The 26,626-nt window shown below is 40.5% G+C and overlaps 1 protein-coding gene across 1 annotated transcript in view; it reads left to right on the top strand.

Moving 5' to 3' along the window:
• raly (RALY heterogeneous nuclear ribonucleoprotein) overlaps nucleotides 1-21,482 on the top strand; it is a 120,108-nt gene extending 98,626 nt beyond the window's left edge. Inside the window, exons 6-9 of the mRNA XM_084026580.1 lie at nucleotides 660-779; nucleotides 9,557-9,732; nucleotides 12,444-12,491; nucleotides 20,632-21,482. Coding sequence (XP_083882706.1) covers nucleotides 660-779; nucleotides 9,557-9,732; nucleotides 12,444-12,488 — 341 coding nt within the window. The 3' untranslated portion in view covers nucleotides 12,489-12,491; nucleotides 20,632-21,482. The remainder of the gene's footprint in view (nucleotides 1-659; nucleotides 780-9,556; nucleotides 9,733-12,443; nucleotides 12,492-20,631) is intronic.
• The last annotated feature ends 5,144 nt before the right edge of the window (nucleotides 21,483-26,626 follow it).

The raw sequence follows: 26,626 nt of genomic DNA, 5'->3' as shown, positions 1-26,626 counted from the left end.
ATTAGGTCATCAATAACGTCCGCCACCGCTGTTTGATAAATTGGAGACATCCTTCCTAGGAAGTATGATTCTGCTTTGAACTTGAATCCTTCCTGTAATCGTACAGTGTTATAAATAAAGTTACCTAAATATAAAATGTACGTTGGATTCTCTTAGCGGTTGACTTTCCCTTGTGAATTCTCTTTACATCTCTCTTGACCTCATGATGTTTTCTATTAAGTTCAAGAAAAAGCATTAAAAAATACATATGTATATTCTTTTTGTAGGAAAAGACAGTAGGACATTCTATTTTTGGTGACCATAAAACCGCAAACCCTCCTGTCTATTGTTTAAAGTCATGGTGACAAATTATTTCACGGCTAGATTAGTTACACCAGAGTATCGTTTGGACATTGTTTCTAAACTAAACTCCTCTGGGATCCAGCCCTTGTCTAAGAAAAATGGACGCGGTCGTCTCAAGAAAATTCCAGAAACATATTGTTTGAAAGATTCTGAACGAATAATAAAAAAAGGTCTGGATTGCTCTCTGCAGACTTGTTAATCAGAAAATGTGCACTAACATCTCTCTCTCTCTCTCTCTCTCTCTCTCTCTCTCTCTCTCTCTCTCTCTCTCTCTCTCTCTCCACCCATTTCTTTCCCTGTATATGTCTCTCTACCAGCAGTGAAAGGTGCAGAGCTTCAGGCCATCAAGTCAGAGTTGACTCAGATTAAAGCCAACATCGAAGCTTTACTGGGCAGACTGGAGCAGATCACAGAAGACACACACATCACCTCATCAGGTGACACACACACACACACACACACACACACACACACACACACACACACACACACACACACACACACACAAATAATTAAATCATAATGGGAGCTATGAGAACAAATGGGAGTCTATGTGAACAATGTTGTCAGATTATTCAGCAAACATTGGGGAACACGGAAGTCTCCGCTTCACCTCTGAATACAACCGATATGACTCTGGCTCTCCGATCCAGCTATTTGATGGTGAATGCCAAACAAATTTTCCTTCATTATTGGTCAGTTAGTCATTTACCATACATGCTCTACAAATTTGAAGCAACAGTAAAAAGAAATATATATATGTATCTTTCGTAACTGCTCCAAATTGGGACATTATGGCAACAAAACCAACATTAGCTTTAGGCACCAAGATGACTTAGTTTGGTTAGCTTTAAAATAAGTAGGTACAACTAGTTTAAGGCAACAAAACGAACATTAGATTAAGGCAGCAAAACCACTTTGTTAGGTTTTAGAAAGAACGCTGTCACCTCTGCCAGCTAGAACAGCTGTCTGGATTTGGTACATGAGAGAATAAATCTGCATGGTTCTGTTTTCCTGTGATGTTAAACAGGAAGACTATTCCAAGCTCCAGGGCACTGTCTATGAGTACTTTATATGATCGTAAATGGTACATATTTGAGAAATGGTGTGAGGCTAGAAATCATTTGAATGCTTTCAGTGCTCTGTTTCTGTGGTTTTATGCTTTCTGCAGGATTCATTGGACAGTGTTAAAGCTTTTCCGGCCACAATTTCAGCCTGCCATGTGGGTTTTAGGAATGTGCTGGTTGGTTAACATTCTCTAATAAGGAGGTTTATGAAGTGAGCCCATTGACTTTGAGTGACGTGCAAACCTTTAATACTGTCATGGGATTTTCTTCCAGTTTTGGAGGCGCTCCCAGCACTTGGACGGTGCTGACTTAAAGCTGCTCTGTCTCAAAACTATCCTGTTGCTTGCACTGAGGCCAGCTAAACAGATACGTGAGTTACAAGTGTCGTCAGTACACATATCCTGCCTGGAGATTTCCCCTGACTATGGAAAGGCCATGTTGCACCCCAAAACCAGCATTTGTGCCCAAGGTTAGGGAGTCTTCTCGAGGGCGAGGTGGTTTAACTCACTCTGTCCAGTGAGGGCTTTAAGCTTCTATGTGAAAGGACCAAGGGATTTAGGAGGAGTAGCCTACTCATACTCGTAACACTACTCTAATACAACTGCAGCCGATTCCACTAAGGCAACGTGACGTTAGCCTCTCATCAGATGAGCCTAATAAGTCACCCAGCTGCAACAATAACTTGAGTCTCCAGTATCAGTTCATTTAGCTGTGAAGTTGTCAGCTTTGTGTCTGCTGAAAGAATCTGTCAGGTTTTCACCGATGTATCACAGCCTGCTTAGAAACTTAGAAAAGCAGTATTGGTTCATCTCTTGTCATAGAGGGAGTGTTCTGCCTTTCACAGTGGGTGCTGGAGGCTATCATAATGTGAGAGTCATAGTCTACAGCCCCCAGAAAACGTGTGGACCAGGAGTATGCCCACCTCATGGGCCCTGTTCAGGGGCATTTCTATGAGTGACATCAATGCTGCTGCCAATTGGGCCATCCCGACCTTAATGTATTACAAATGTAGGGAATAACAATAGTTCTGTATCATGTGTCTTTTATAGAGGACTGTGTTTGATGAGTTGCAAAAAGTGCAATGCTGATTATTGCAAATTGAGTACAAAACTTTTTTTTGAGTTTTGGAGACTTGAGATAAGGTTTTCCACTCACAGTCTCAATAATTGTACTTTATTTGTCATTTTAGTGTGGTAGAATTAAAAAATAAAACAACTCATTAAAACTTAAATATATTATGACGGCACTTCCTCTGCAACAACAGCCCAAAACCTATATTGAAACAGCTCATGTGCATTTTTGAAAGAACAGATCATTGAAACAAAATATCTGATTTATTGTAAGTTGAGTAATATTGACTGCCAATGGTGGATAATAGATGGCAAGCATCCAATTTCCATCATAGTGCTTACCAAGAGACAACATGAGATGCTATTTGGATGAGAACATTTGGACAAATGCTGAAGATTGTACAGCTTAGAGCAGGACATTTTTGTGTTTTTGTGTATTTTATTTGTACACATGTGGAATCAAAAGGCCACATGTGTTGGATTTTTCTGTTGAATGCTGGCAGCGATTTCCTGTTGCTAATAAAGCTTTTTCTACCGCAATTCTGTCACTTGACTTTTTCTTCTGTACATTCCATAAAGTAAAGATGGCTCATTCACTTATAGACCTGCACACATTCAGCAGCGTGTAAAATGGTTTATAGCAAGAGTAAACAGAATTAAAAAAAATACAGTTTACCTGGTCTATTGTATGCAAACATGAAAAGTATTTTAGTTTTTGTAATGCATGCAGAGTACATGTAGTGAATGTCTTTTTTTGTTTGTTTTGTTTTGTCTTTTGCATTTTGAAATGTAGAGTTTATTCAACCAGTTTGGTGAAATTCACCGAGCACCTCTGGATGATATCATGAACCCAGACAGGACGGCGTTATGTTTCCCAGCGTATCTCGGACATCACAACGTGTACAAAGCCACAATAGTGGTTATTTCAGTCATGATGGATGAAAGTATCAGTATCTACATGGAGGTGAGCCCCGCCACCTCTCCAGTGTGTCTGGCATCAGTAACAAGTGATTGGGAAGCTTGGAAATGCTAGCTTCCAATTAAACCAAACATGTGAGTGTAGACTGACAAGAAAATAATCCTGTATCTTTTGAGCACAACACAAAAGAGGTCTGTAGCTGTCATATATTGTGAGTGTTAATGACATCACTCTCTCACCCACTCTGCACCCCAGATGTCCCACAAACCAGAGAAACAACAGCCGCAGGGTCCTTGGCTACATGCCAATGTTTCTCAACCTTTTTCGAGTTGCGACGCCCCAGGAAAATGAGATAGATGTGTGTCGTCGGCACAGAGCTGTCCACAGCACTGAAACACAGCCGCTCTGTCCACAGTGCTGAAACGCAGCGCAGGAGAGCTATAGAGAGAACATGTCGCACTTTCTTAGACTGCTTGTTTGTCATGGTTCTGTACAGAAATCTCATCTCATCGTCTACTGCTTATCCGGTGTCGGGTTACAGGGGCAGCAGCTTTAGCAGGGGGCCCCAAACTTCCCTTCCCGGGCCACATCAGCCAACTCTGACTGGGGGATCCCAAGGCGCTCCCAGGCCAGTGTGGAGATATAATCTCTCCACCTAGTCCTGGGTCTTCCCCATGGCCTCCTCCTAGCTGGTCGCGCCTGAAACACCTCCCTATAGGGAGGCGCCCAGGGGGCATCCGTAGGCTACCAGATGCCCGAACCACCTCAACTTTCTCCTTTCGATGCAAAGGAGCAGTGGCTCTACTCCGAGTCCCTCACGGATGACTGCGCTATCTCTAAGGGAGAAGCCAGCCACCCTCCTGAGGAAACTCATTTTGGCCACTTGTACTCGTGATCTAGTTCTTTCGGTCATGACCCACCCCTCATTACCAAAGGTGAGGGTAGGAACGAAGGTTGACCGGTAGATCAAGAGCTTTGCCTTCCAGCTCAGCTCTCTTTTCGTCACAACGGAGCGGTACAGCGAATGCAATACCGCCCCCGCTGCTCCGATTCTCTGGCCAATCTCACGTTCCATTCTCCATGGCCTTGAGGTACTTGAACTCCTTCACTTGGGGTAAGGACTCATTCCCTACCCGGAGCAGGCAATCCACCGGTTTCCTGCTGAGCAGGAACAGAAATGTTGGCCCCAATTCTATTTCCTCCCTTTGCAACGTTCCACAGACAGAAGGCAAACCGCAGAAACCATGCCTCCGTAACCGCTGATTCTGAGTGAATACTGTGAACGTCCCTGTTAATGTAAATCTTTTATTTGATATAGACTACAGGTGATGTAATATTAAAATGTTTATGCATATTTCTCTGAAAATCATCTGGCGACCCCTGGGAATTATCTCATGACCACCAAGTTGAGAACCACAGCTAAAGGCTACAACTGTTCCACAATATGAGTTAGAAGAGGATTAGAGACAATAGTTTCAAATATGAAGCAGGATAATCAAACCAGATAATAAAGAATAGTTCTGCATTACATTAGTGCCTATTACAATCATATTACATAATCCTACTAGTTGCTTTTAATATTTTGATCCAGGATGAAATTTATTCATTTTCGGCACTCCAAACTGTTGGCCTGAAGTCAGCACCTTGAACTCTGGGTTCTCTCTGAGCAAATATTTTGATTAATATGTGCCATATTTTATGCCATATTGAATAACACTTGTTTTATAAAACAGACCAATTCTCCTTCTCAAAAACAACGCATCCTCTGCCAGAACAAATATTTTCCACGTGAGAGCACGAGAGTCAGTGTGGACTCGGGTGTAAACCAAGGTTCTTTCAGACATTAAAGCAATTCACACCAACACTTTCGCGGTAGCACTTGAAACTGACGCACAAGGAACCTTGTATTTTTTACCCTGTCTCCTACAAACTAAACTGCAAACTGCAATCTTAAATACCTTTTGAGGGAGAGGTTTCTTGTCACGAATGAGTCGCAGTTTGTAACGGATGGTTAATATTGTTAATTGAAAAACAACAAAACATAAATGCTAAAAAAATCCTTTTTTCATAGGTTTAGGCAACAAAACTTTTTGGTTAGGTTTAGTAAAATCATGGTCTGGCTTGAAATGATTGAATAACAAAATTGGAACAAAAACACAGAAAAACGACATGGTTGTGTGTAGTGAACAGGGTCTGCAGTCTCATCATAGACTTATTTGTGATACCTTAAAAACAAACTTACTCTAGGGCAAAAACGGCTTTCCTTGGAAATGTAATTCACAATGCAGTGTTGTTGTATGGGTTGTACATTTGTAGGAAGCAAGGAACTTCTTATTTAAGAGCGAGAAGTCAAACAAACACAGGAGTTTCACTCATGTGACATAACGTTGTACTTTTGGTGTAACACTGGAGACGATTGTCTGTCACCTGATGTGAGTTCAGTTTTGTTGCCGGAAACTTACCGGCATCATTTTGCAACGTAAACCGTGTGTTACAACTCTTATCATGATGTTTCACAACGTTAACCAAACATGAACCTTCAGCGTCAATATACTAGGCATGAGGCCCCCAGTGTCACTGCAATGACTTCTTCCCAAACGGCAATATACGACAAATCATGTTTATCATGGTTTAGAACACAGATTTCAAATAGATTCTATGTTAGACATTATCAATATGTGGTTTGAATGCAAGTTCAGAGGTGGGCAGTAGTCGCAAGCATTTAATTTTTTAAGTGAGTTAAAGAGTGTTTATTACCAAAGCCCGCGGTGCAAGATAAAGTTATATTAAGAGTAATTTGTTTCGTGACAGCCAGTTTTGTATGGTGTTAAAATGAGATAGTAGAGCCGTTTGGAGTTGGCGGCCATCATTATCTGACATCTGTAGTGGATCCAATGTTAACTATAATTATGGTTAAAAAAAATTGGGGATAACAGCATGCAGAAGGGCCCCAGGGGAAGCCAAGAAATATTTCTCCCATCTGCTGTCAGGCTGCAATTGAGATCGCTGTGATGAACAGAAGGGCTTCAGATTTCTGGACCTGCATAGTCTGAGGAGGCTGTGGTCGACCTGAGGGCCTCTAAGAAAAATGTTATTATAAATGCTCACTGGGAGTATTTAGCCACCAGTATTATATACGTATACTGCATCCTCTGAATTTGTAACCCCTGTTGTGTAGAAACTAGAGCTGGAGACACAGAATAAGTCATCCCCCTACCACTTTACTCTGACAAGTGTTTGTTGCTTTGAAACCATATTTTAACATTTCAAAGTTCGAGGACAGATGTAGCTGTGATACGACAGCCACAGGGTTAAAATGAACAGACAAAGTGATAAAGTTGCTCAGAAACATTCTTTCTTAGTATGAAACTTAATCCACGAAAACTTCAAGGACAACATACAAGCGGAAACTGAAAGCATAGGCCAACATCAAAGCATCACAAACAAGGCACATTGTTTCTTTACCGACCAGAAAAAAACATCTTCCATACGACCATTAAATATCCTAATAAAATGCGTTTAAATACAGACCCATGAAATGAATCGTACTTGTCATACTCAAAAATGACAGGATTGCCAACCCAGTCAGTAATAATAATAATAATAATAATACATTTTATTTGTTGGCGCCTTTCAAACACCCAAGGTCACCTTACATGATAAATTCAATTCAATTCAATTTTATAGTGTCAAATCACAACAGAAGTCATCTCAGGACACTTAACACATTGAGCAGGATTAGAATACGCTTAAAATATCAAGAGTCAACACAATTTCAAAGTCCCAACATCACCCAAGGGCAAGCTTTACAGCGACAGTGGCGAGAAAAAACTGCCTTAATCATGTTAAGCATGTGGAGCTGGACAGTGTTCAACACTGAAGTTACATCTGCACCAGGAGCCTGGGATACAGCTTCAGAAACAAAACCAAGTGTGAAAAAATGAGTGTAGCCTGATCCCAGGCCTTTGAATTGTAGCCCCGCATTCTGGAATTTTTGTCAGACGACTCCGAGGTTGTGCTCTTGTGCCGACACATTCTCAATCTCCATGTACCAACGGATGCTTGCTCAGGGGTCGGGACCCCTTGGAGTCACAATTTAATGCACTGGGTACCACTTTCCTGTCATTTTTCAATGTGCAGTAATTGTCCGATGGACTTCAACGCTTGGTTGATGTTACGTTACGTACGTGGCGTAAGTTGAATATGTTGTGTAGGTTAAATGCATCAACAGTATTTGCTTGTGAATGTGGTTGAAAATCCTGTTTGTTTGAGCAACCATCCACCCTGACCCCCTCCCCTCCCTGTGCAGACTATCGCATACTAATACTAACACTCACACAGTCTCACAGCTTCTTTTTCATTCAGTCAGGATGACATTAAGCTACTTAAACGAAAAGATTCGGCAACAAAACTAATGTTAAGTTTAGGCGACCAAACCACTTAGTTAGGTTTAGGAAAAATTGTCACGAATGTGTCAACAACACTTTGGGACCTGACCTCACCTGACTTCCTGTCATAATTGCTATAGCCAGAGGCAGCCCTGGCTGAGATTGACTCGACTCCCTCACAGAAACGCCCGCAGAAATATTTAACTGGTGTGACCAAATGGCTCATGGCAACCCCAATACTTCCTGATTGTTTGGGGTAGCCCCACGGCTGCATGTGTAAACATAATTGTATGATAAAATAAGGGAATCTGTTGTGCTTTATGTTGTTTTGGCTTTGAATCAACAAAGTCTAAATTGCTGTTGAACCTATTGTGGACAAATTATTATAATACATAAATCTTATTGAGACCCACAAATAGGTTCTGTCTCATTTTATGTTGTAAAATTCTGAAACTTGTCATCCATCCATCGTCTACACACACCTACAGGCAATTTAGAATCATCAATGAACCCATCCCCATCCTGCATGTCTTTGGACTGTGGGAACTCGCTGTGAGGCAATAGTGCTACCCACTACACCACCGTGCAGCCCTGTCATTGGGTCAAAATCATGTTTACAAGCATTTCCCATAAATGCAGGAGGATTAATTACGTATTAACGCTATATTAGTTTTATGAGGAGTCCCCAGGTTCTCCAGGACACCCAACAAAACATTCAGGGGGTGTGGAATTTGCAGTAAAACACTGATACGTGTTAAATTGGCACATATTGTGCCCTTACGAAGCCATGTTCATTTCACCTATTTCCATGAGATACCACATGTATGTCGTATACACGCACTACATTACCAATACCGGTTGGTAACAATCTGTTTCTGGTCTATTTCAAAAAAATAAAAATAGGATAGAAAATGTCCTTTATTACATTACATCTCCTTCCATCTTCAAATGAGCACAACAAGCCTTTATTTATTCCACTTTTTAATATTACTGGAGAGGTGCTTTTTTTTTTTTTTTAAGAAATTGCCGACAGGGTGCCTGCATCCTTAAGTGATGTCTAGGCTGCATATCAAAGAGGGGACCATATGTAACTGTTTGTACCCATTCGTGACCTTATGAGCAGGGGATTACTGTAAATACTTTATTTATTTCAAAAATGCATTATTTTACTTTAATATTATTATGTGATACAAATTTTACAAGAATTATTTTTGCCATTTTTATTGAATAATTAATGTTAACTTGGCTCGTTGACCAAATGTTCATCTACAGAACATTCACTTGAAACTTATTTATGAATACAGCCACGTAAGATAAAACATATGGTTTTATTCTTTTTTCATCAGGAATAATTTGCTGTACTAGTTTAGTTTAAATTTAGCTTAAGTGTATTAAGTTTAACTACGTGTCAAAAAATAAAGTACATTGATAATAGTAAATAATTCAGTATTACACAAAAACCTCTACTTCGAAACACAAACATACAGGAGACATACTGAGGATCATTTAGATCATCTCACTTTGAGTAATGTGTGTCATTTGATTGATCCTTGATTATTGATTCACAAGAGGTTAGTCTCTCCTTGTCAATCATAAAGGACTTATTATTATTTGTATTCTTTGCTGCAAGAGATAGGAGAGGAAACGTTTAAGCTTTTTATTTTCTTGGAGAATTTGCCCAGCTGTTGACACTGTGACACGACCAGCTCAAGTTATACTTTCCACATTTATCCAACATTTGTGTCTTTGTGCTTCTGTCTGTTGGTGCAGAGCTGAGGAAGGCAGGGGAGTGTAAGAGCGAGGAGGCGTGGCAGGAAGCAGAGGAGTCAAGCTCAGAGCTGGAGGACGAGGAGGAGGAGCATAGACAGAACAGCGACGCTGAAGAGGAGGAGGAGGAAGAGGAGGAGGGAGAGCACAAGCAGGACTACATCCATGACCACATGCCGGTATTTACACCTGTGTGTTTATGTGAGGGACACAAAGAGGACCCCCGTCAGTTTATTGCCTTGAGGACCTTTGGATGTCCTCATTATGAAAAAAAAAACAAAAAACAGATGTGACACAGCAGTGAAAGACCTGAGGTCTCATGTTCTTTGTATTCCTCTTCACCTTCCCCTTAAGTGGTTTAATAGCTAGACACAACATACTGAGTCTGTTGCTGAAACATTTTTAATCTCTGAAATCTCCTCTTGTAGGAAAATAAAGAGATAATTAAACTGAGCTGATGGTAATCAATAAATAATTCAAGTATTTAGCTAAGCAAAATCTGCAAACCTCATTTCCCACAGAAATGTCATAATTTGGCACTTTTTTCTTTTCTAAAGTTATGCTGAATCAGGTTTTGGGCTGTCGGCTGACTTGGCTGCATTATGATTCCCATGACATATTTTTCTTGCTGAACTTGTGCCATCCATATTTACAAAAACAATCATTCCTTTCATGTAACAAAGTAGCACATTGAAATATCACTGCAAACCCAAATTGAGAACACACTCCATCAGTCTTAATTGCTGCTTCATCAGATGTTCCATACGGCCAATAATAACACATTTGGCTGAAATGTAACATTTTATAGACAATAACCATTCTGACAGCGAAACTTTCCTCATTAACTGCTGCAGGGGAATAATAGAATCAACAACATATGAACACCAGTAAATACATTTTTTGCAACAAATATCAAAGCCTCCAGCTGTTTTCTCTGTAAAACACCAGGAGGCTCACTGGCTTGAGATCTGTGGGATTCAGCCCAGTCCAACATACACATTGGCTCACACATAACACTTGGAGTGACTCACAACGCATACAACACCAAATATGCCACACTGGCAACACGCAAGCAACACGCATAACAACCTTATAAATACAAATGAATCCATCAATAATACTGGCATTGTTAAAAGCTAAAGCTTGAAATAATAAGTCAATTATTGATTAGTTACTTGACAGATGATAAACCCGCAACCAGATTCAACATCACTTAGTTCCAGCCTCTCAATTTTGACAGATTGACAGTTGTCATTGTCTTCTGAGGTGGTTCAATTAAAAGTGTGATGACATTCTAAGGCTCTCTTCAGAAATTTTATAAACCAAATGAACAAATTGATCTAGAAATATGCATGTTTTAGTCATGTTACATTCATTTCCACAGGTGCAGTTATAATAATGATGTCATATTTTAGTTAGTAATGTATGTGTATGCTGCACACGTATCCATATATGTACATTAACATATATCTATTTATACTGCTGTTTCTATGAGATCAACAAAATTGTTTAATTTTGTATGTATAAGTTTCAAATGTGTTATATTAAAGGCTCAGGATGGGCATTAGAACTTACCAGTATCTACAGATGCTGTGATGCATTGCACGCTTTTCTACATATACTGAATTTGTCTCTTTCAGAAAAACATATAGATGAAATGAACATTACACGAGAGGCAGTAAGTGATCCTGAGCAACATGAGCCAACATCAGCGCTGCATTTCAGCTTTTCAAAATATCACATCATGTCGATGTGTAAAATGTGATGCATATTGAGATTAGCCAACGTCCGTGGGTGTTGATGGCAACTCAGAATCTCATTACATTCTATTGCAAGTTGTGAGTGGTCTTCTTATGTATGTTTGGATCATATATGTCCGTACAGCCTCACAGGGCTGCTAGTGTGTCTGTAGACTCCTCAACAAGCAGCAGCGGAGTGCAGCAGCGGAGTGCAACGCCGCAGCAGCAGGCTACCTCCGCTCGCACCAGCGCCACACCACAGGCTGCTGCTATCCACCTAATCTAATACCGATCGCCTCGCCCTCTCCTCGCTGCTGACCTCAGCCGCTGTGTTTACGTCAAAAATAATGGGAGCATTTGCAGGAAAGCATGTTTAGTCTTTAATGACTGGGAGATAAAAAATTATTTTAAAATGATCACCGGGATGTATGGTTGATTTATTCATCAAATGGGCCAATTTCCCAGCATTATCTTATTTCCTTTGAACCCTTTGTGAGTTAAATCCCACAAATGCTGCACGGGGAGCAACACAAACAGTGTACTTTATTTATCTCCCGGCTTATTTTCTTTAATCGGTCGGAGTACATAACAGGCATGTTGTTCCAGCCGGTCTTAGGTCATCAAATACTGTATGAGATGCAGCAGGCTTTCAACTAACTCCAATGTAAATCCATCCATGATAAAATCACATTTGCATATTACATAAAGCAAAGGGGCACAAAGTCTTCATTGGGGGGGGGGGTTGTTTGTTCATAATCGGATCAAGAGGTCACCTGCATCTGTTTTACTTGATGGATTCCAATACTTAACATAACATTATGCTTTTTAAATTGTTGTGCTTAAATACTAATAACTCCCCATCATAAGACTTAATCCTCCATTGCATTTGATGTTAAGTTGTATTTATTGTTGTTTGTGAGTGTTTGGAAGGGCTCTGCTCCTCTAAATTGTCGTTTCAGATGAAATAAACTAGATTTGCAGTAAAAAGCACAAAAAATGTACAGGGGGGTTCTTTTTTTCCTTTTCTTTTTGTTTACATCTGTATGAAAGTATTCAGACTCATAGCCTTCTCCGTTTGCCATTATGTGAGCTTACATTTTAACATGTATGTATGTTCTGACTCGGGTCTCTCCTGCTGTTGTTTTGTCCAGGAGAACATTCGCATATCATCAGAATTGGACTCCATTCACCCATGAGAGGTGAGTTCTGCTCTTAAAACTACAAGGCCTGTCAGTCTTTTTGCATTAATTGTTGTAAAACCTGCTGGAGCAGCTCCACTGGAGCACTTAGGGGGTTTGATGTGCTTTGCTCAAGGGCACCTCAGTGGCGATAACGAGCTGCTCCTTCCTCATGTCCCCATTGACATTTAGGGCCCTAGTTTCATGGCGCAGCGCAGGGCGGCGCAGGGTGGCGGAGCCGGCGCAATGCAAGTTTCGACCCGCGCAGCCTTGCGCACGGTCAGTTTGGCAGTTTGGTGGATCGCCTGCACCAAGATGGGTGTGGCGGCGCAGCAGGGGGAGGCGTCACAGATTCAGCTTGGCGTAGCGGAAGTTTCGTGGCAAAAAGCCTCGCCGAGACTGCGCTGAAAGCTCGCCAGCTCCAACCTGGTCTACTCTCGGCGCAAGGCGTAAATAAAGTCCATTCATTCAAGGCGAATCACAGCTGGCGGAGTGGAAGTTTGGCTGACGGCGCGCAGTGCGCACACGTCACCGAGACCTCACAGGCAGGTTTCCACAGTTCCAGGCACATTTAAATGCAATAAATAATCACAACAAACTCTATTTAATGCAACTAATTGAATCAACACGTGAATTTATATCTATATAAATTGTCCCGTCACATCTGACGTCAGATCAAAGGCGGATGGCACGCGTAACGGAAACTCATACTCTAATATGGGCATTGTTATTATTATGATACGCGCGCACAGCGCGTGATGCGCGTGGTGGGAGCGGCGGCGCTGCTTCTGTCATCGGGTTGTCAAGTGACGGATCTTGCACTGAACCTCCCTCTAACGCATTAAAGGAGAGGAGAGGAGCTCATTTGATTGGTGAAGATCTGAATCGTCTGTATTAATCCCAGTCCACGCCTCGTCTCCTCCTCGTCTCCCACTCCGCCTTCTTCTCCTCCCTCTTTCCCACTTGCGTGGACGAGACGGGAGGAGTGCCTGCGCGAGCCTGCGTGGAGCACGAAACTTGCAAAGTCCAGGCGGACACACCCCGTCGGCGTGGCGCAGGTGCGCTGAGAGCTGACTGCGCCTGGTCTACGAAACTAGGGCCCTTAGTGTCTAGAGATTGAAGTCTAATCTAACTTTCAGGCCGCCTGCCCCTAATTTTGGCACGAACCAAACAACCATGCAGATGCAATCTCAACATGTTGGCACATGTGCAGATTTGGTTCTAGTATCACAAATGAATGAGAGCGAATGAGCCTGAAAGGTTAAACTGATTCAATGAAATCTTGTTCCAAGTTTGAGAAGAGCAAGAATCTAGAATTAATCCTGGTTGGAAATTCAAACCACGTGGAACTTCTTGAAGGAAATTAGTAATTTGCACAGGCTGAGGTCAAAAAGTTATAAAAACAGCACACACACACACACATAATACATAATACCATGTAGACATAAACACGCACACACCATGATATATACAGCACAGCTTTAAAAACAGAAAGTCAACAGCACTGTCTCCAAAAAAAATCCATTCCCACACAACAAAGCTGCATTGTGAATTATGTGTTCAGGGAAACATACTTTGTCTTATATTACTTTTTGCTTCAGACCTATCACAAATTAGTTTCAAGTAAGTCTGCTAGCCAGGAGGTCGGGGTGATAGATGGGTCAAAAAACAAAGGGCTTTCACCCAACTGCCCCATGCGTCGCATGTGAAACCACAAACTTTTGGTGTCCAGGTTTAACCGAGCAGTGTTGTTGTTTTGGTTTTGTTTAAAAGTAATTTTAAGATTGACCTTCTTTTTTCTTAACCTAACCTATGTTTCCATTTACAGCATTAAATACCTGTTCAAACCATTTAAAACCTTGACAGTAATCCAGGAGAAAATATGTTTCACTCGAAATGTAATTGAAAGTGCAATTTTGTTTTATGATGGTGTCATTTTGTAAGAGACGGGATTAAAATTAGAGGTGAGTTGTTCTTGATGCTCTGAAAGAAATGCAAATGTACTCCTTAGTTTCTGCAAATGACATTGTAGGCATTTCTCATCATTGTCATAATATCATGTATAGTATTTACTCATATTTAGTTGTTATGTGCACAACATTTATACATGAATTAATAATGAGATTGGAACGTGTTGGTGCTCTCACTCGAAATAATTAATCGATTTTCTTAGAGGTTTTGTTTTGGAACTGAAATAAACAAACAAAACATTCTTTAACAAATAAGTCCAGCTCTTGAACTTGATCACACCACTCAAAATAAAAATAAATAAGAAATAAATAAGCTGTTTTCATATTGCTCCCTGCTGCGGAATTCATCTTTTCTTCTCTGAGGTTGGGGCCATTCTGCGCAGCCCTGCTGCTTTTATTGAACAGGACGTCATAGTTTTCATTGGCTTATAGCATTACACAACTTAACAACTGTGCTCCAATTTATGATTACTTTTATTAGCTTTAACATGTGAAATATGAGGCCAAGTTTGTGGTTAAATGGGAATCGTTTTATTAAGTGTTTTTCTGGCATGAACAGTAATGTTTTGATTTTATTCATTCTTTAATGAGCGTATGTCAAGGTATATTATAAGTGATTAAATCTTTGCAAGAACAAGCATGCAGTTTCCAAACCATGAATCAGAAGCAGTATTGTTACCAACAACTCAACTACATCGTCATTGACATCCCATTGACATTTGTAATAAAGCAAATTGCTAAAAATGCAGCCTTGGAACATAACATGTTGTTCACTCCATAACAGCAGTTCCCATAAGCCCTTTAAAAGTTTTTACGCATCAAAGATTACAGCTAAAAAGCTGGAAAAATGGCTATTACAAGAGAGCGTTGGTTCATATCATAGATATGAAAGAAACTGCAGTGGTAAATTGTTTTTGTTTGTTTGCATTGTTTTTTAACGCTAACAAAATTAAGCGTTGTTTGCCTTTGTTTAAAATCCCAGAGGGGTCAATTTCTAACACCAAGTCCTGTGGTTGATGCTGATTTGACTGAGAATATGGAGAGTAAAACGAATACATTTTATGTTTTAAGAAAGAGTTATGAACTGCATTGTGTTGCAGAAGCTAGCTGGGTGATGCTGAGGTGATGCTAAGACTTCAGCTCTCTCTTTGGAGCAAATATCACTTTTAAGAGGTAGAATGTCCCAATATTTATTTCTGTATATTATACAAAGGACACTCCTTTTATGGATAAAACACAAAGACAGAAAAATTAATACAGTCACGTTGACCCTTCTTCTTGAGGAAGTATTCCTAAACCCTTTAAGGAGCTGGATTTGGTCTTATCAGGCTGCTTTCATCTTTAGAGATTGCATCAGAAAAGCAGGAATGGCATGGCAATCCGTGCTCCTTTCCACATACCTGATGTATACGTTCCCTTAGTCTTCCCTTCCTTCCCCCGAATTTCCCTCTTTTTGGTTGAAAAAGTGGATTCAACCAGATCCCCACTGAGCAGACTGTCTGCTTTTAATTCAGGGTTTTACCAGGGAAAGAGGCCCACCGCCCTTCTTATGAAATTAGCGCACACTCCTTCGCAGAAAGTATGGGAACAAATATAATATTCAGGATACATCTTTCTGTCATGAGAGGATTTCCAGGTAATGCCAAGAAGTGGACAAAGTAGTTCCATGTGAAAACTGGACCCCCAGTTTGGGACGATAGGAGTGTGGTTGCAGCTGTGGAACCAGCAGTCCCCTCACTTTCCAGCTTATGCAGATTTGAGTTCTGTTTCTTATTGACAGGCCCTCTTTTGTTTTCCTCTCATTTTATCTGAAGGGGATCATAAATGTTTATAACTGATTTCATGGTAATTCGTCCAAAAGTTGTTGAGGCATCTTGCCCCAAACCACAAATGTGAAACTTGTGGTGGCGCTAGAGGAAAAGTAAGGGGGTTACCAGAGTCATTGGGCTACATCGTCTGGGCACCGTGCTTGTGTGACAGATGCACCAACATAGTTATAAATAATTACAGCAATAAATACAGGCAACATAATATAATTACATTCACGTTAATGTTGTATATTGTGTCTGCATTTATTGATTCAAGTGTGACTTTGAAATGTCTTATTCATTGATTTATTGAATATTCACTTTGGGTCTCCAGCTGTGGACCATGTTTTGTGAAATCTTCACCACGAAAAAGTGATCTGAATCATAATTTTTGGGCGAATTGAGAAGTTGCTTTGAAAATATCAAAGACTACTGTAAAGAGCAAGTTGCGCTGAATTCAGATGGCTTACATTAAATCTGTCACAGCAAACATTTTCACGTTTACAACAAGTTTTGGAGACAAATCAATACTTTTACTACGTTACATTTGGATGCATTCATCGCACTACTTACTGGGTTTATCATCCATGAAGAGGCAGGGGGTGTGCTGGTCCCAGGTCAGTGTATGCATTCCTATTGGACGGAGTTAAGACTCTTAGAATAAGGAGTGCACTTCCATCCGGCAATTGCAGCGATATGCAGTTTGAATATTGCTGATGAAGTGAGAGAAATCAGATCTTCATCCAGGTTAAACTAAGGGAAGCAAACAGGCAATGGTGGTCATGTAAAGCATGTGTCAATGTTAGAGTTACAGTTACGTTAGTCTTTATAGAGATGCTTTTGGCCTCCATCGGTTACGCTCATTTTTAGCATGAGTGGAATTCAACCCTACACACTGGCAGTAAACTCCTCAGGCAAAGAAAAAAAGTCCACATAATGTTTCCAAAAAATGAGCTCCAGCTGAAGTTTTATTTGAAGGGTGAAATTGATTTAAAGTGCATGAAAAGCATTTGAAACTGGAGACCTTAAATAGATGACATGAAGGAAACTGCCGCCCTTGTGCCACCTGCTTCAAACGAGATAGGAATCTATGCGCATGCGAGAGTCCTGGCAGGATTTAGTAGCAGTCGGATTGAGTTTCTGCACTGTTTGGTGTTTGGCAACACTGTGCACCACACCAGAAGAGGCAGCCACGTCTCTAAAACTGATCATCCTTATGAATTCCAGCACTTTCCCTGGTCTCTTTTTTTCTTGTTTTTTTTTTTATGTATTTATACTGCAATACAAGTCCCCAACATGAAAACTAATGGTGCAATACAGGTGACAACAAATAGTGCTATACAACAATTCAAAGATGAAATCACAAACATTAAAACTGTTAAAGACATGACAGAAGCACCAACAAGGCAAAACTGTGATGATGATGATGATGATGATGATGATGATGATGATGATGATGATGATGATTATGAGCAAAATCACTTTTAAAAGGTAGAATGTCCCAAAGTCCAGTCTATCTTTACTTAATAACTAAAGATGACAAGGGAATGTGAATCGAATGGGAAAAGAACAATAAGGTGAATAGTTGTTTACACTGTTAATTGTATGTCTGTGTTTAGTCTGCTGGAACTCCATCTGGTCCAGGTGATTTTTTATGTGGCTTATTCTTCAGGGCTTTCTTGAGTTCTTCAGAGGTAAGGGGTGCATCGTGTTTGCTTGGTCTGTAGGTAGTGTAGGTAGCGTCAGGTTGTTTAGAAAGGTGTCTGTTACTGACTGGTTGGGTTTGTGATTTGAGGAGTATAGGTTGCTATCAAATGTATGAAGAACATGTATCTTTTGTGGATTCTAGGTAATAGTACTTGTAGAATTAAGTATTGACGGGATAATTGCTTTCTCTTTTTTGTGTTGTAACAGATATTTACTTGATTTATTATTGTACTGAAAGTCTTCATTGTTGAGTTGTTGGATAAGGAATTGTGGCTTTAAGTTGGCTTGGTTATTTGTATATTGATTTGTTGGGTTTGTTTATTACCATGTACAATAACAGGAAGAAAAAGGATTTACTTGAAAAGCTCTGCTGTTAATTTGGTGGTGGGGCAATTTTCAACTTTATCAGTCCACGTTGACCTCACATAAATCCCAGCCTGAAAACTGATCTAATCAGCAACATAACCGAAAACACGTGTGTAATATTTAACAATGTCTCATATTTAACCAGCATCTGTTTTGTGTGTCGAATAGAAGTGGCTGTTACATAAATTAAGTAAATAGTAATGAGTAGGATTTTTCCTTTCCTGACGTGTAGGGGAGTAGAAGTACAATTTTGTGGTTCTTTACTGGAGTAAAGTGCTCGAGTAATGTACTGTGTTACCTCCCTCCAGTGGTCAAAGGTCACACGGACAGGATGGATGTATCGTACAAGACATGGTTGATAGTAATAAATCAGTTAAAAGCTGTAATCACAACAGGGCCGTTGAGGTTACGTGGTGAATGCATCGCCACCATCCCCAGATGCATTTTCCCTCCGCTTTACGTTAAGCTAGACCACCAATTAGCTTAGCAGATCTGGGCCTATGTTCTTCTTGTTGGTTTGGAAAATTAAATGACGTACATGTTTGTTTCAAATCCATAAAAAAAAAAAAATGACTGCAGATGTGGCAAATCCAGGCTGTATATTTGCTCTGGTTTGATTTGAAGCTACGGATCCAAACGTTTATTGAAAGCATAAATGTTGGATTTTCTTTCATTTAGCAATCAAAACTCCCTCCTCTGGAGAAATATGTGGAAACGAGTAAATCTATCAGAAAGTGATCCAAATATTTTAATGCCAGCAAGCTTGATTTACACACCACTGATGTTTCCAGGGTTCATCATTTCCAAGGGAACAACAGTTAACATCTCAATCGTAAAATAAAATGTTTGAAAATGTTCCGGCTCCTCCAGAACGTATCTCCCCCATTGCCCCTCTCTTCACCTCTTCTCCTCACCTCTTATAATGAGAAATATTATTGGAAAGTACAACCTTTTTGTTTTTCAAAATTAAATTAGAGTAGAGAGTAGAGATATCCTGTTTCAATTTAATATATCTGACTTCAGAAAGACACATTTTGAGAGCTGTTGAGAGGCAATAGAAATGCTTCCACTATCCTATATTGCACATTTCATGAGAAGGCTCTTGTGAGAGAAAAAAACTGTTCAAGCTGGAATAGATTTGCAAATCCACATCTGAGAGCAGACAGGTAAACATAGAACACAAGTTTATTTTATTTTTGGCCCTCAGAAAGTTCAAAAAGTCTTCCCACAGTTTTCTCCAGCTGGTTGTGATGACAATAACGCTGCGTCCCTGTTAACATCCTGTTGCGCTTGATTCTATTTACAGAGGATGCACTTCTATGCTGCCTTAGGTAAATCATCATTAAAACATTAATTTAGGAATGTACAACAAGCAAGCATAAAACTGAAACAACGAAGGCCTTAAAAGCAGACTTCGACACAGGGAACCCATGCAGGACAGTATCCCTATATCGAGTGATAAAGCTGGACCCGTCACAAGGCCTTTAGCATGCTAGTTGAATTTTGTGCTTAAGCGATGCAAACACATTGTTTCAATTAAATTAGCTCAAACCAAGTTGACCCACAATAATCCTGGAGCTTTCTGGGCCTATGCTCCTCTTTGCCCACTCTGGAAGAAAAAAAAATGAATTGGAGAATGTGTCCAAACAACAGCATGAGATTGATGATGTTTTTTAAATCATTGTGCCAGTGAGCACTTTGTTTTATTGCATGCACAAATCTAAATCATTGACTTCATTGTGTTTTACAGTTTCACTTTTTTAGCAATGCAGTGCAGAGTTCCTCTGTCAGTCTGTCAATCGGTCATTTCACCACACGCCGGGGATGGCCATGAAATTTGGTACAGACCTGCAAGCTTCCCAGACGATGCGTCCTAATGACTCTTCCAGTAGTGCCAACATGAGGTTTGCGTTTGTGGTTCAGCGTGAAATGTCTCTGATTGGATGGATTGCCATGAAATTTCGCTGCAAGCGTTCAAGTTGAGTTGTATTAATGTTGGTAATCTCCTCCTCAAATTTACATTTTGTCCAATCTTTTTCTTAATTCTTAATAAATACCTGCAAAACCAGTGGCATCTTCTAATGTTAGCGTGCTAGCAACCTAAACGAAGTTGTGGCAAACATTCCGCCTTCAACATATTAACATTGTTATTTAGCTCAACTTGCACAGCTTTTTCCTGAAGAAGACAATCTTGGTGTTCACGGATCTGCACCCTAATCTGGATTTGTGATGCGGGTTGACGACTGCGAGCATTTACTTGCACTTGTTCTTTATTCCTGTTGTTATTTTTCTGTTTATCTGTGTTTTCAGGTAGTGCGAGACTGTGGAGGAAGAGACAGACAGACAGAGAGAGAGAGACAGAGAGAGCACCATGGACAGACAGAACTGGATAACAGCACAGGAGGCTGTCAAACAGCAGGCGGCCGGACAGACAGACACACAGACACACACACACACACCACCGAAAAAACACAGTGCAGAGACAGACTTGACGCATTTGTCAGAGCCACAGGAAAATACTTAAACAGCAGGATACTGCCAGAATGCACCATAAACTGATGATTTACACACAGTGACACACACATAGAAGAAATAACACACAGTGATGGAGACCACGTCATGTCAAAGCCACAGGGAGATAGTAAAACAGCAGGCCGCTGTCAAAACATCTTAAAGCAGCGAGTTTTTACACATACACACACACGCACATGCACACACACACACACACACACACAGAAGCTGACAGGAGATCGGGAAAGCTGGAGCTCATCAGAAAATCATCGCGTGATTTAAGGGACTTTAAACAAGGCGATTGAAGGGGCGACACACTGAGGCAGAGCTGGTTGTTGATTGGAAAGCTTGTTAGAGCTAATTTTGTATTTTTTATTTATATGACAGGAAACACAAATCCCAAATGGAAAACTGATGGGCTGGGCTTCATAATACGTCTACAATGTTGATATACAATATGGCTCATTAAGACCAAATCACATAATCATATCAATGATGTGATATGAGTTTCCTATGTAATTTCCGGAGTTATTGCAGGAAAACACTGGAGTACTTCCAATTAAAAATGATTTAGTCAGTACACAGCAGCTCAGATGAACATGCACCCATATCATCATTTGTGTTTAAATTCAGCTGTTCTTTCAAGATGATACCCTTTTCAGTTACACATCACACATACGTGTTAAAGGCCCTGAAAAACAGGTTTGGAGAGGAGAGTCAAAATATGCTGCGAACCGGAGCGTTAAGATAGAACTTAGTTTGGTGTAACGCTGCAGCAGTGTTTGCGTTTAGATAGCACCCCGGCTTTGCGGAATGAGTGAGACTTCCCACAGTGCACCCCGGTCTTGTCTATGGACTCGTCGGCTGTGTGACTTATTCAATGAGTGTCGGAACTCTGATTAGCTCGATGCATCAAAACAACTACGAAAGGTGAACTTTTGCTCCTCTCGCTTATTTTTAAGACTCTTCAAGCGCAAGCGATGTTGTTGTGTATCATAAACATGTCGGTGCTTATAACAGCAGCCTCGTATAAGCAACTACCGTGTTTTATCTGCTTTGGAGCTACGCTTTGAGCGGCGTGTCACCCTGCTCACATAACTTCACTACGTCTTTTCCACCTCGGTGAGCATTTAAACTGACGACGGGGCAGAAAAAGGCTCAATACTCTCGCAACGAAAAGGCTGACTAAAAGGGGCTACAGAAAAACACGTGGAATGATAAATATCAGGCCATACAGACGGAACTAAGCTTGCTAGGAAACAAGTAAGGACATGAAAAACTTGATCTTAAATACCAGCCGCCACCATAAAATGCTTCCACTGAGGTTTGATACATTCACGATTAATTTTGAGTTATTACCCGTCTCTCATGCAGCGTATTTAACAGAACGGAACAATGTGATAACTCGTCCAAACAGAATGTAGCGTTGATGCAAACTCTGGTTATTAATAGCATTAACTATTAACATTTACATTGCGTGCGACTTTTAAAACATTGAGATTAGTAACATCATACGTTGAGGAAACTCAACGTGGAGTCAGAGGGCCAAAAAAACAGAGAGAGAAAAATGATACAGGTTTGATTATTAATTCAGAACACATGTGCATTGTCTGAAAGTTGCATTATCAGTTGTTAAAGGGTTAATTTGTTTTTCAAATGATTACTTATGCATTTGACTTCATAATGACTTATGAATAAATAACACATGTTTTTTTACGACACATACATCTCCTTAATGTGACCATAAAAGGTTCAAATCAGCCATAAAAAATATCAAACCTGCAATTATGAGAATTTTATACAATTATAACAAAACCCCTATTGTTTTACATGATGACTTCACTGTGCTGAGTCTGTCTGAAAAACTCATGCAAATATGTTTGGTTTGAAAGTACGAATAGAAAGTGAATGTTGCCAAAAAAGAAACCCCATGAAAAGCCAATGTGTGTATTTTTTAACTCAATAGTTATTACTTTAATGCAACTATTATAATTATTGTTCCTGTTGATATAAAAATGTTTTGGAATTAAATGTTCTCACTACCGGAGACATTTGTCCACACGAACATCCAACAGCGCAGTAAAGATAATACTTGTGGTTTTGCATGTTTTAGTCTATTAGGCCTACCACTTTGTATTGCAGACATTTCTGTCTTACCAGGCAGCCACTAGTTTGACTCGATTTCAGGGTGGAAGTTAATGTCGCAAAGAGTTGAAACTGGCTCAAAGGTATATTATATTAAGGTTTAAGTCATTCTTTTTTTTACTCTCCTCATTTGTGCATTGACACACGAGCATCGGAAAGTCCCTCAGATAAAAATGATCAAATGTGCAACAATCAAAGTTAAAGGAAGAAGGCACTTACACAGGTCTGAATCAGTGTTGTTCCGCTCTCAGTACTATTTCCTGTTCTACATTTCCTCTACAACTGAAGGAGAGCAACTGTCCTCCCACAAAAAAACGGCACCGCGGGTCGTTCGTACGAACATCTAATGACCCATATTTATGTTTGTTGTTAGGTGACGACCTCTAGTGGCTGAGGTAATTATGTCATGGAGCAAAAGAGGAAGTCGGTGAAGTGGTATAAAGACTGACAAAGAGCGATAAAGGGAGGAAGGAAGTCAGGGTGGATTGTTGGGTCAAACAAACTCCAGATGTTAACGGTGAGTTATTTCAACGTATGTACTTAAGTTCAATTACGTACTTAATTTACATCTTATAACATAGTTTAACTTACATAACCAATGTATGTATTTATAACAGACCACAATCTTTTACTCAGTAACAGCGTATTTCCATTACATTAGGTAACGCCGATTCAGTAGGCAGTAGCCTGGCTGTTCACAGCAGAAGTGCATTCCTCCAGTCAACAAGTGATTCTGCTGCTCTGCTAACAAATACATGTCATAAATACATGATTTAAAAATCATAAACAGCATTGACACTAGGCTATTCCTAATAAATAAAGTATAGATTGATTAAAACATTTTGAGTGGTGAGGGGAATCAAGGGAATTGAGTACAGCAGCGTGGGAGGGAAAAGTCATAAGCGTGGGATGCATGTTATCATTTTTTTAGACAAAATCTTTTTATATCATACAAAATTATCATTTCTAGTATGCAATCAGTGTATTTTCTTGCCAGAATTGTGGCAAGAATTGTGGCAAGCAGATAAAATAGACCAGATGCCTAAACTACAAGCCACCTGGTTAACATGGTTCGCCAAAAGGACGCGGAAATAGCTGGGCTCCTGCACCGTTGATATCCAGCCACAGATAGGGGGGCTGTTTTAGGGAATGCTACTAAAAACGTTGGGAGAAACAAACATCCTATGCGGTCGTATTGAGGTGGAGGACAGTTCCAGAAGACGTTCGATCAAGTGGCTGCATGCTAGTTGTTCTGATTCAGGGTATGGAAAAAAAATGGAACCGAAAAAGGGATCTGAATGAAGTTCACCTTTACATATATTAAACATTTTACATCCTTGTATATACTTGTTATATTCCCATGAATTATCACCCATCAATGCAATTTTATGTCAAGGTGAGCTACATCCTACGGTTAAAAAAAAAGATGGTGTTCACTATCAAGATCGGATATGGCAGATTGGTTCCTAAGGTATCTTTGACTGTGCTTCTCTTTTGCAAATAAGAAGTTCAAATGAACAAATTGAGGTCTTGTTTATGTTCAGAGATGGATGTCAACTTTCTATCGCCTCTTTCCTTCTCCTTCACTTCTGTTTCCGTCTCTTCCCCCGGCTTACCCTTATTGTGACCGTCTGATTTCTACATGCTGATGTTAAATAGGCTTTGCTGTTATTTTTAATGACTTGTGCATACTGTGAATTGAAAGTGATTATGCTGACTCCTCTGTGTGCACCGAGAGGGTCCCAGAGGCCTTGACGACACATATAAATAATCCAAATAAAAGGCTGGAACTTTCATGATCACAGACTACAATCTGAAATATTTGGTTTTCAATCTCTTCCATGAATTAAACCTCTGTTTGTATTTCTTTTTTCTCACATAGGGCTAGATTTACCAACGCATATACGCCCACTTAAGGAGCAATCCTTTCGCATTGCATCGTAAAAACATGTAACAGTATCTACAAACAGGGCGCACTTGGGTAAATGAGCAGAAAGAGGTTGCATTTTCAATATGCGCTCGTGGGAGGGTCGTGGGGAAAGTGGGTGATCCCACAGATGGGAGGATAGGCATTACGTGTGCCTAATTATATATTCCTCGGTATTTACAAAAAAATGCCGGTGAAAGCACGCCTCTATTCTCGGCCTCTTAAAAGCAGGTCTAAACCAGGAAGCGCCACTCAAATCATACTTTCTCAATCATGTGAACCAGAAATCATCGTAACGTATTAAGCAGCCATGCAATAATACAGTTACTGGACTTGATCACATGATTGTAAATAAAAGTGAGAAAAGAAATAATCAACACGGACTGGAACAATTCCCTTTTTGTGGTCTTTATTATTTCTTAGTGAATGGTGTATCTGAGAGTCTTTGCTCAGGCATTTTTCTTTTCCTGAGAACATGAGTGGTAGCGGATGTCTCAGGTCTGGACGTCTCAGGTCTGGATGGAACCTCGGAGGTCCCCTGCAGAATACCAACCATGCCTGCAGCGATGGTCCGTAGTCGTTCGTCTCTTGCTGGTGGTGACATCATTTGGTTACTGCTCCATTCCATTCATTGCGCAAACCAGTTATGTTTTCTGGCCATTATTTAATCTCCTTTCATGGTTTTGCTGCACATTAGACATTAATTTCTGTTGGACCTGAACCAGAATCCTCGCCTGTGCCCTGTACGCTACCTATTTCTTGGTTCCCTGCTTTATGTGCTTTTTCATGCTTTCTTTTTGTCGTTACAAGATCCGTGTTAGATACAAGTGGGCCCATTCGTTGCTCTTTTAGAGGCGCACTTATTACGCTGTTTGCCCGATGGTTGTCAGGTTTGATAAATACTACATAAATTGAGGAAACTTGCAATAAAAAATGCAGCGCAAACTGCGCCAGTCTTAGTCAATCTACCCTATATTGTCTTTTATTTTATTTTTCCTCCCTGCAGGAATACTTGTCTGCTTGACAGTACTTCACAGCAGATACAATAAATACATGTATCAGGGCTGGCCCGAGGCATAAGCAAACTAAGCGGCTGCCCCCTGGCCACCAATTTATAATGTAACATAATAGTGTGACATTGTGTCAATAATCGTTAAGCACAGATAACTCCACAGTGGTGGGAGGGGGCCCCAAATCACATTCTGCTTAGGGCCCCCAAAAGGCTTTGTCCTGCCCTGCATGTTAATATCAAAATCAGGTTTCAAACCTCGAGGCGGAGGGGTTGCCTGTTACTAGTGGTGTCAACACTAATCGATTCGGCGATGCATCGCAATGCGGGGCATGCACGATTCAGCATTGATGCGGCTACGTGCCATAATCGATTAGGTCACTGTTTATTTTCTGGCCTCACGTGGACAATAAAGTTGTGAAGTTTCAATTACTTCCGGGGGAGGGGGAGGGAGATGATCGCGATAGATGGGTAAAGTCGCAGTCGGCAAGTCTGGCAGATCGATTCGAAACTCACACCCCTCCCCCTCTACCAACGAGCTTCTCCGCTCCCTCCCATCGAGTGCTAGTCAGTGCGCGTGCACCAGATTCTGTTAACGCGCCCGTGTCTTCTCTCATTGATAAACGCCATGGAGTACATAGTACACATGGTCCAGTGTGAAACAATATCTGTAGAACAAAGGGGCTTTGTCTTGCTAGGAAGGCAAACAATGC

This window comes from Eutrigla gurnardus, assembly GCF_963514095.1.
Source record: "Eutrigla gurnardus genome assembly, chromosome: 2".
NCBI lineage: Eukaryota > Metazoa > Chordata > Actinopteri > Perciformes > Triglidae > Eutrigla > Eutrigla gurnardus.
This window is presented reverse-complemented; position numbering and strand designations above follow the sequence as displayed.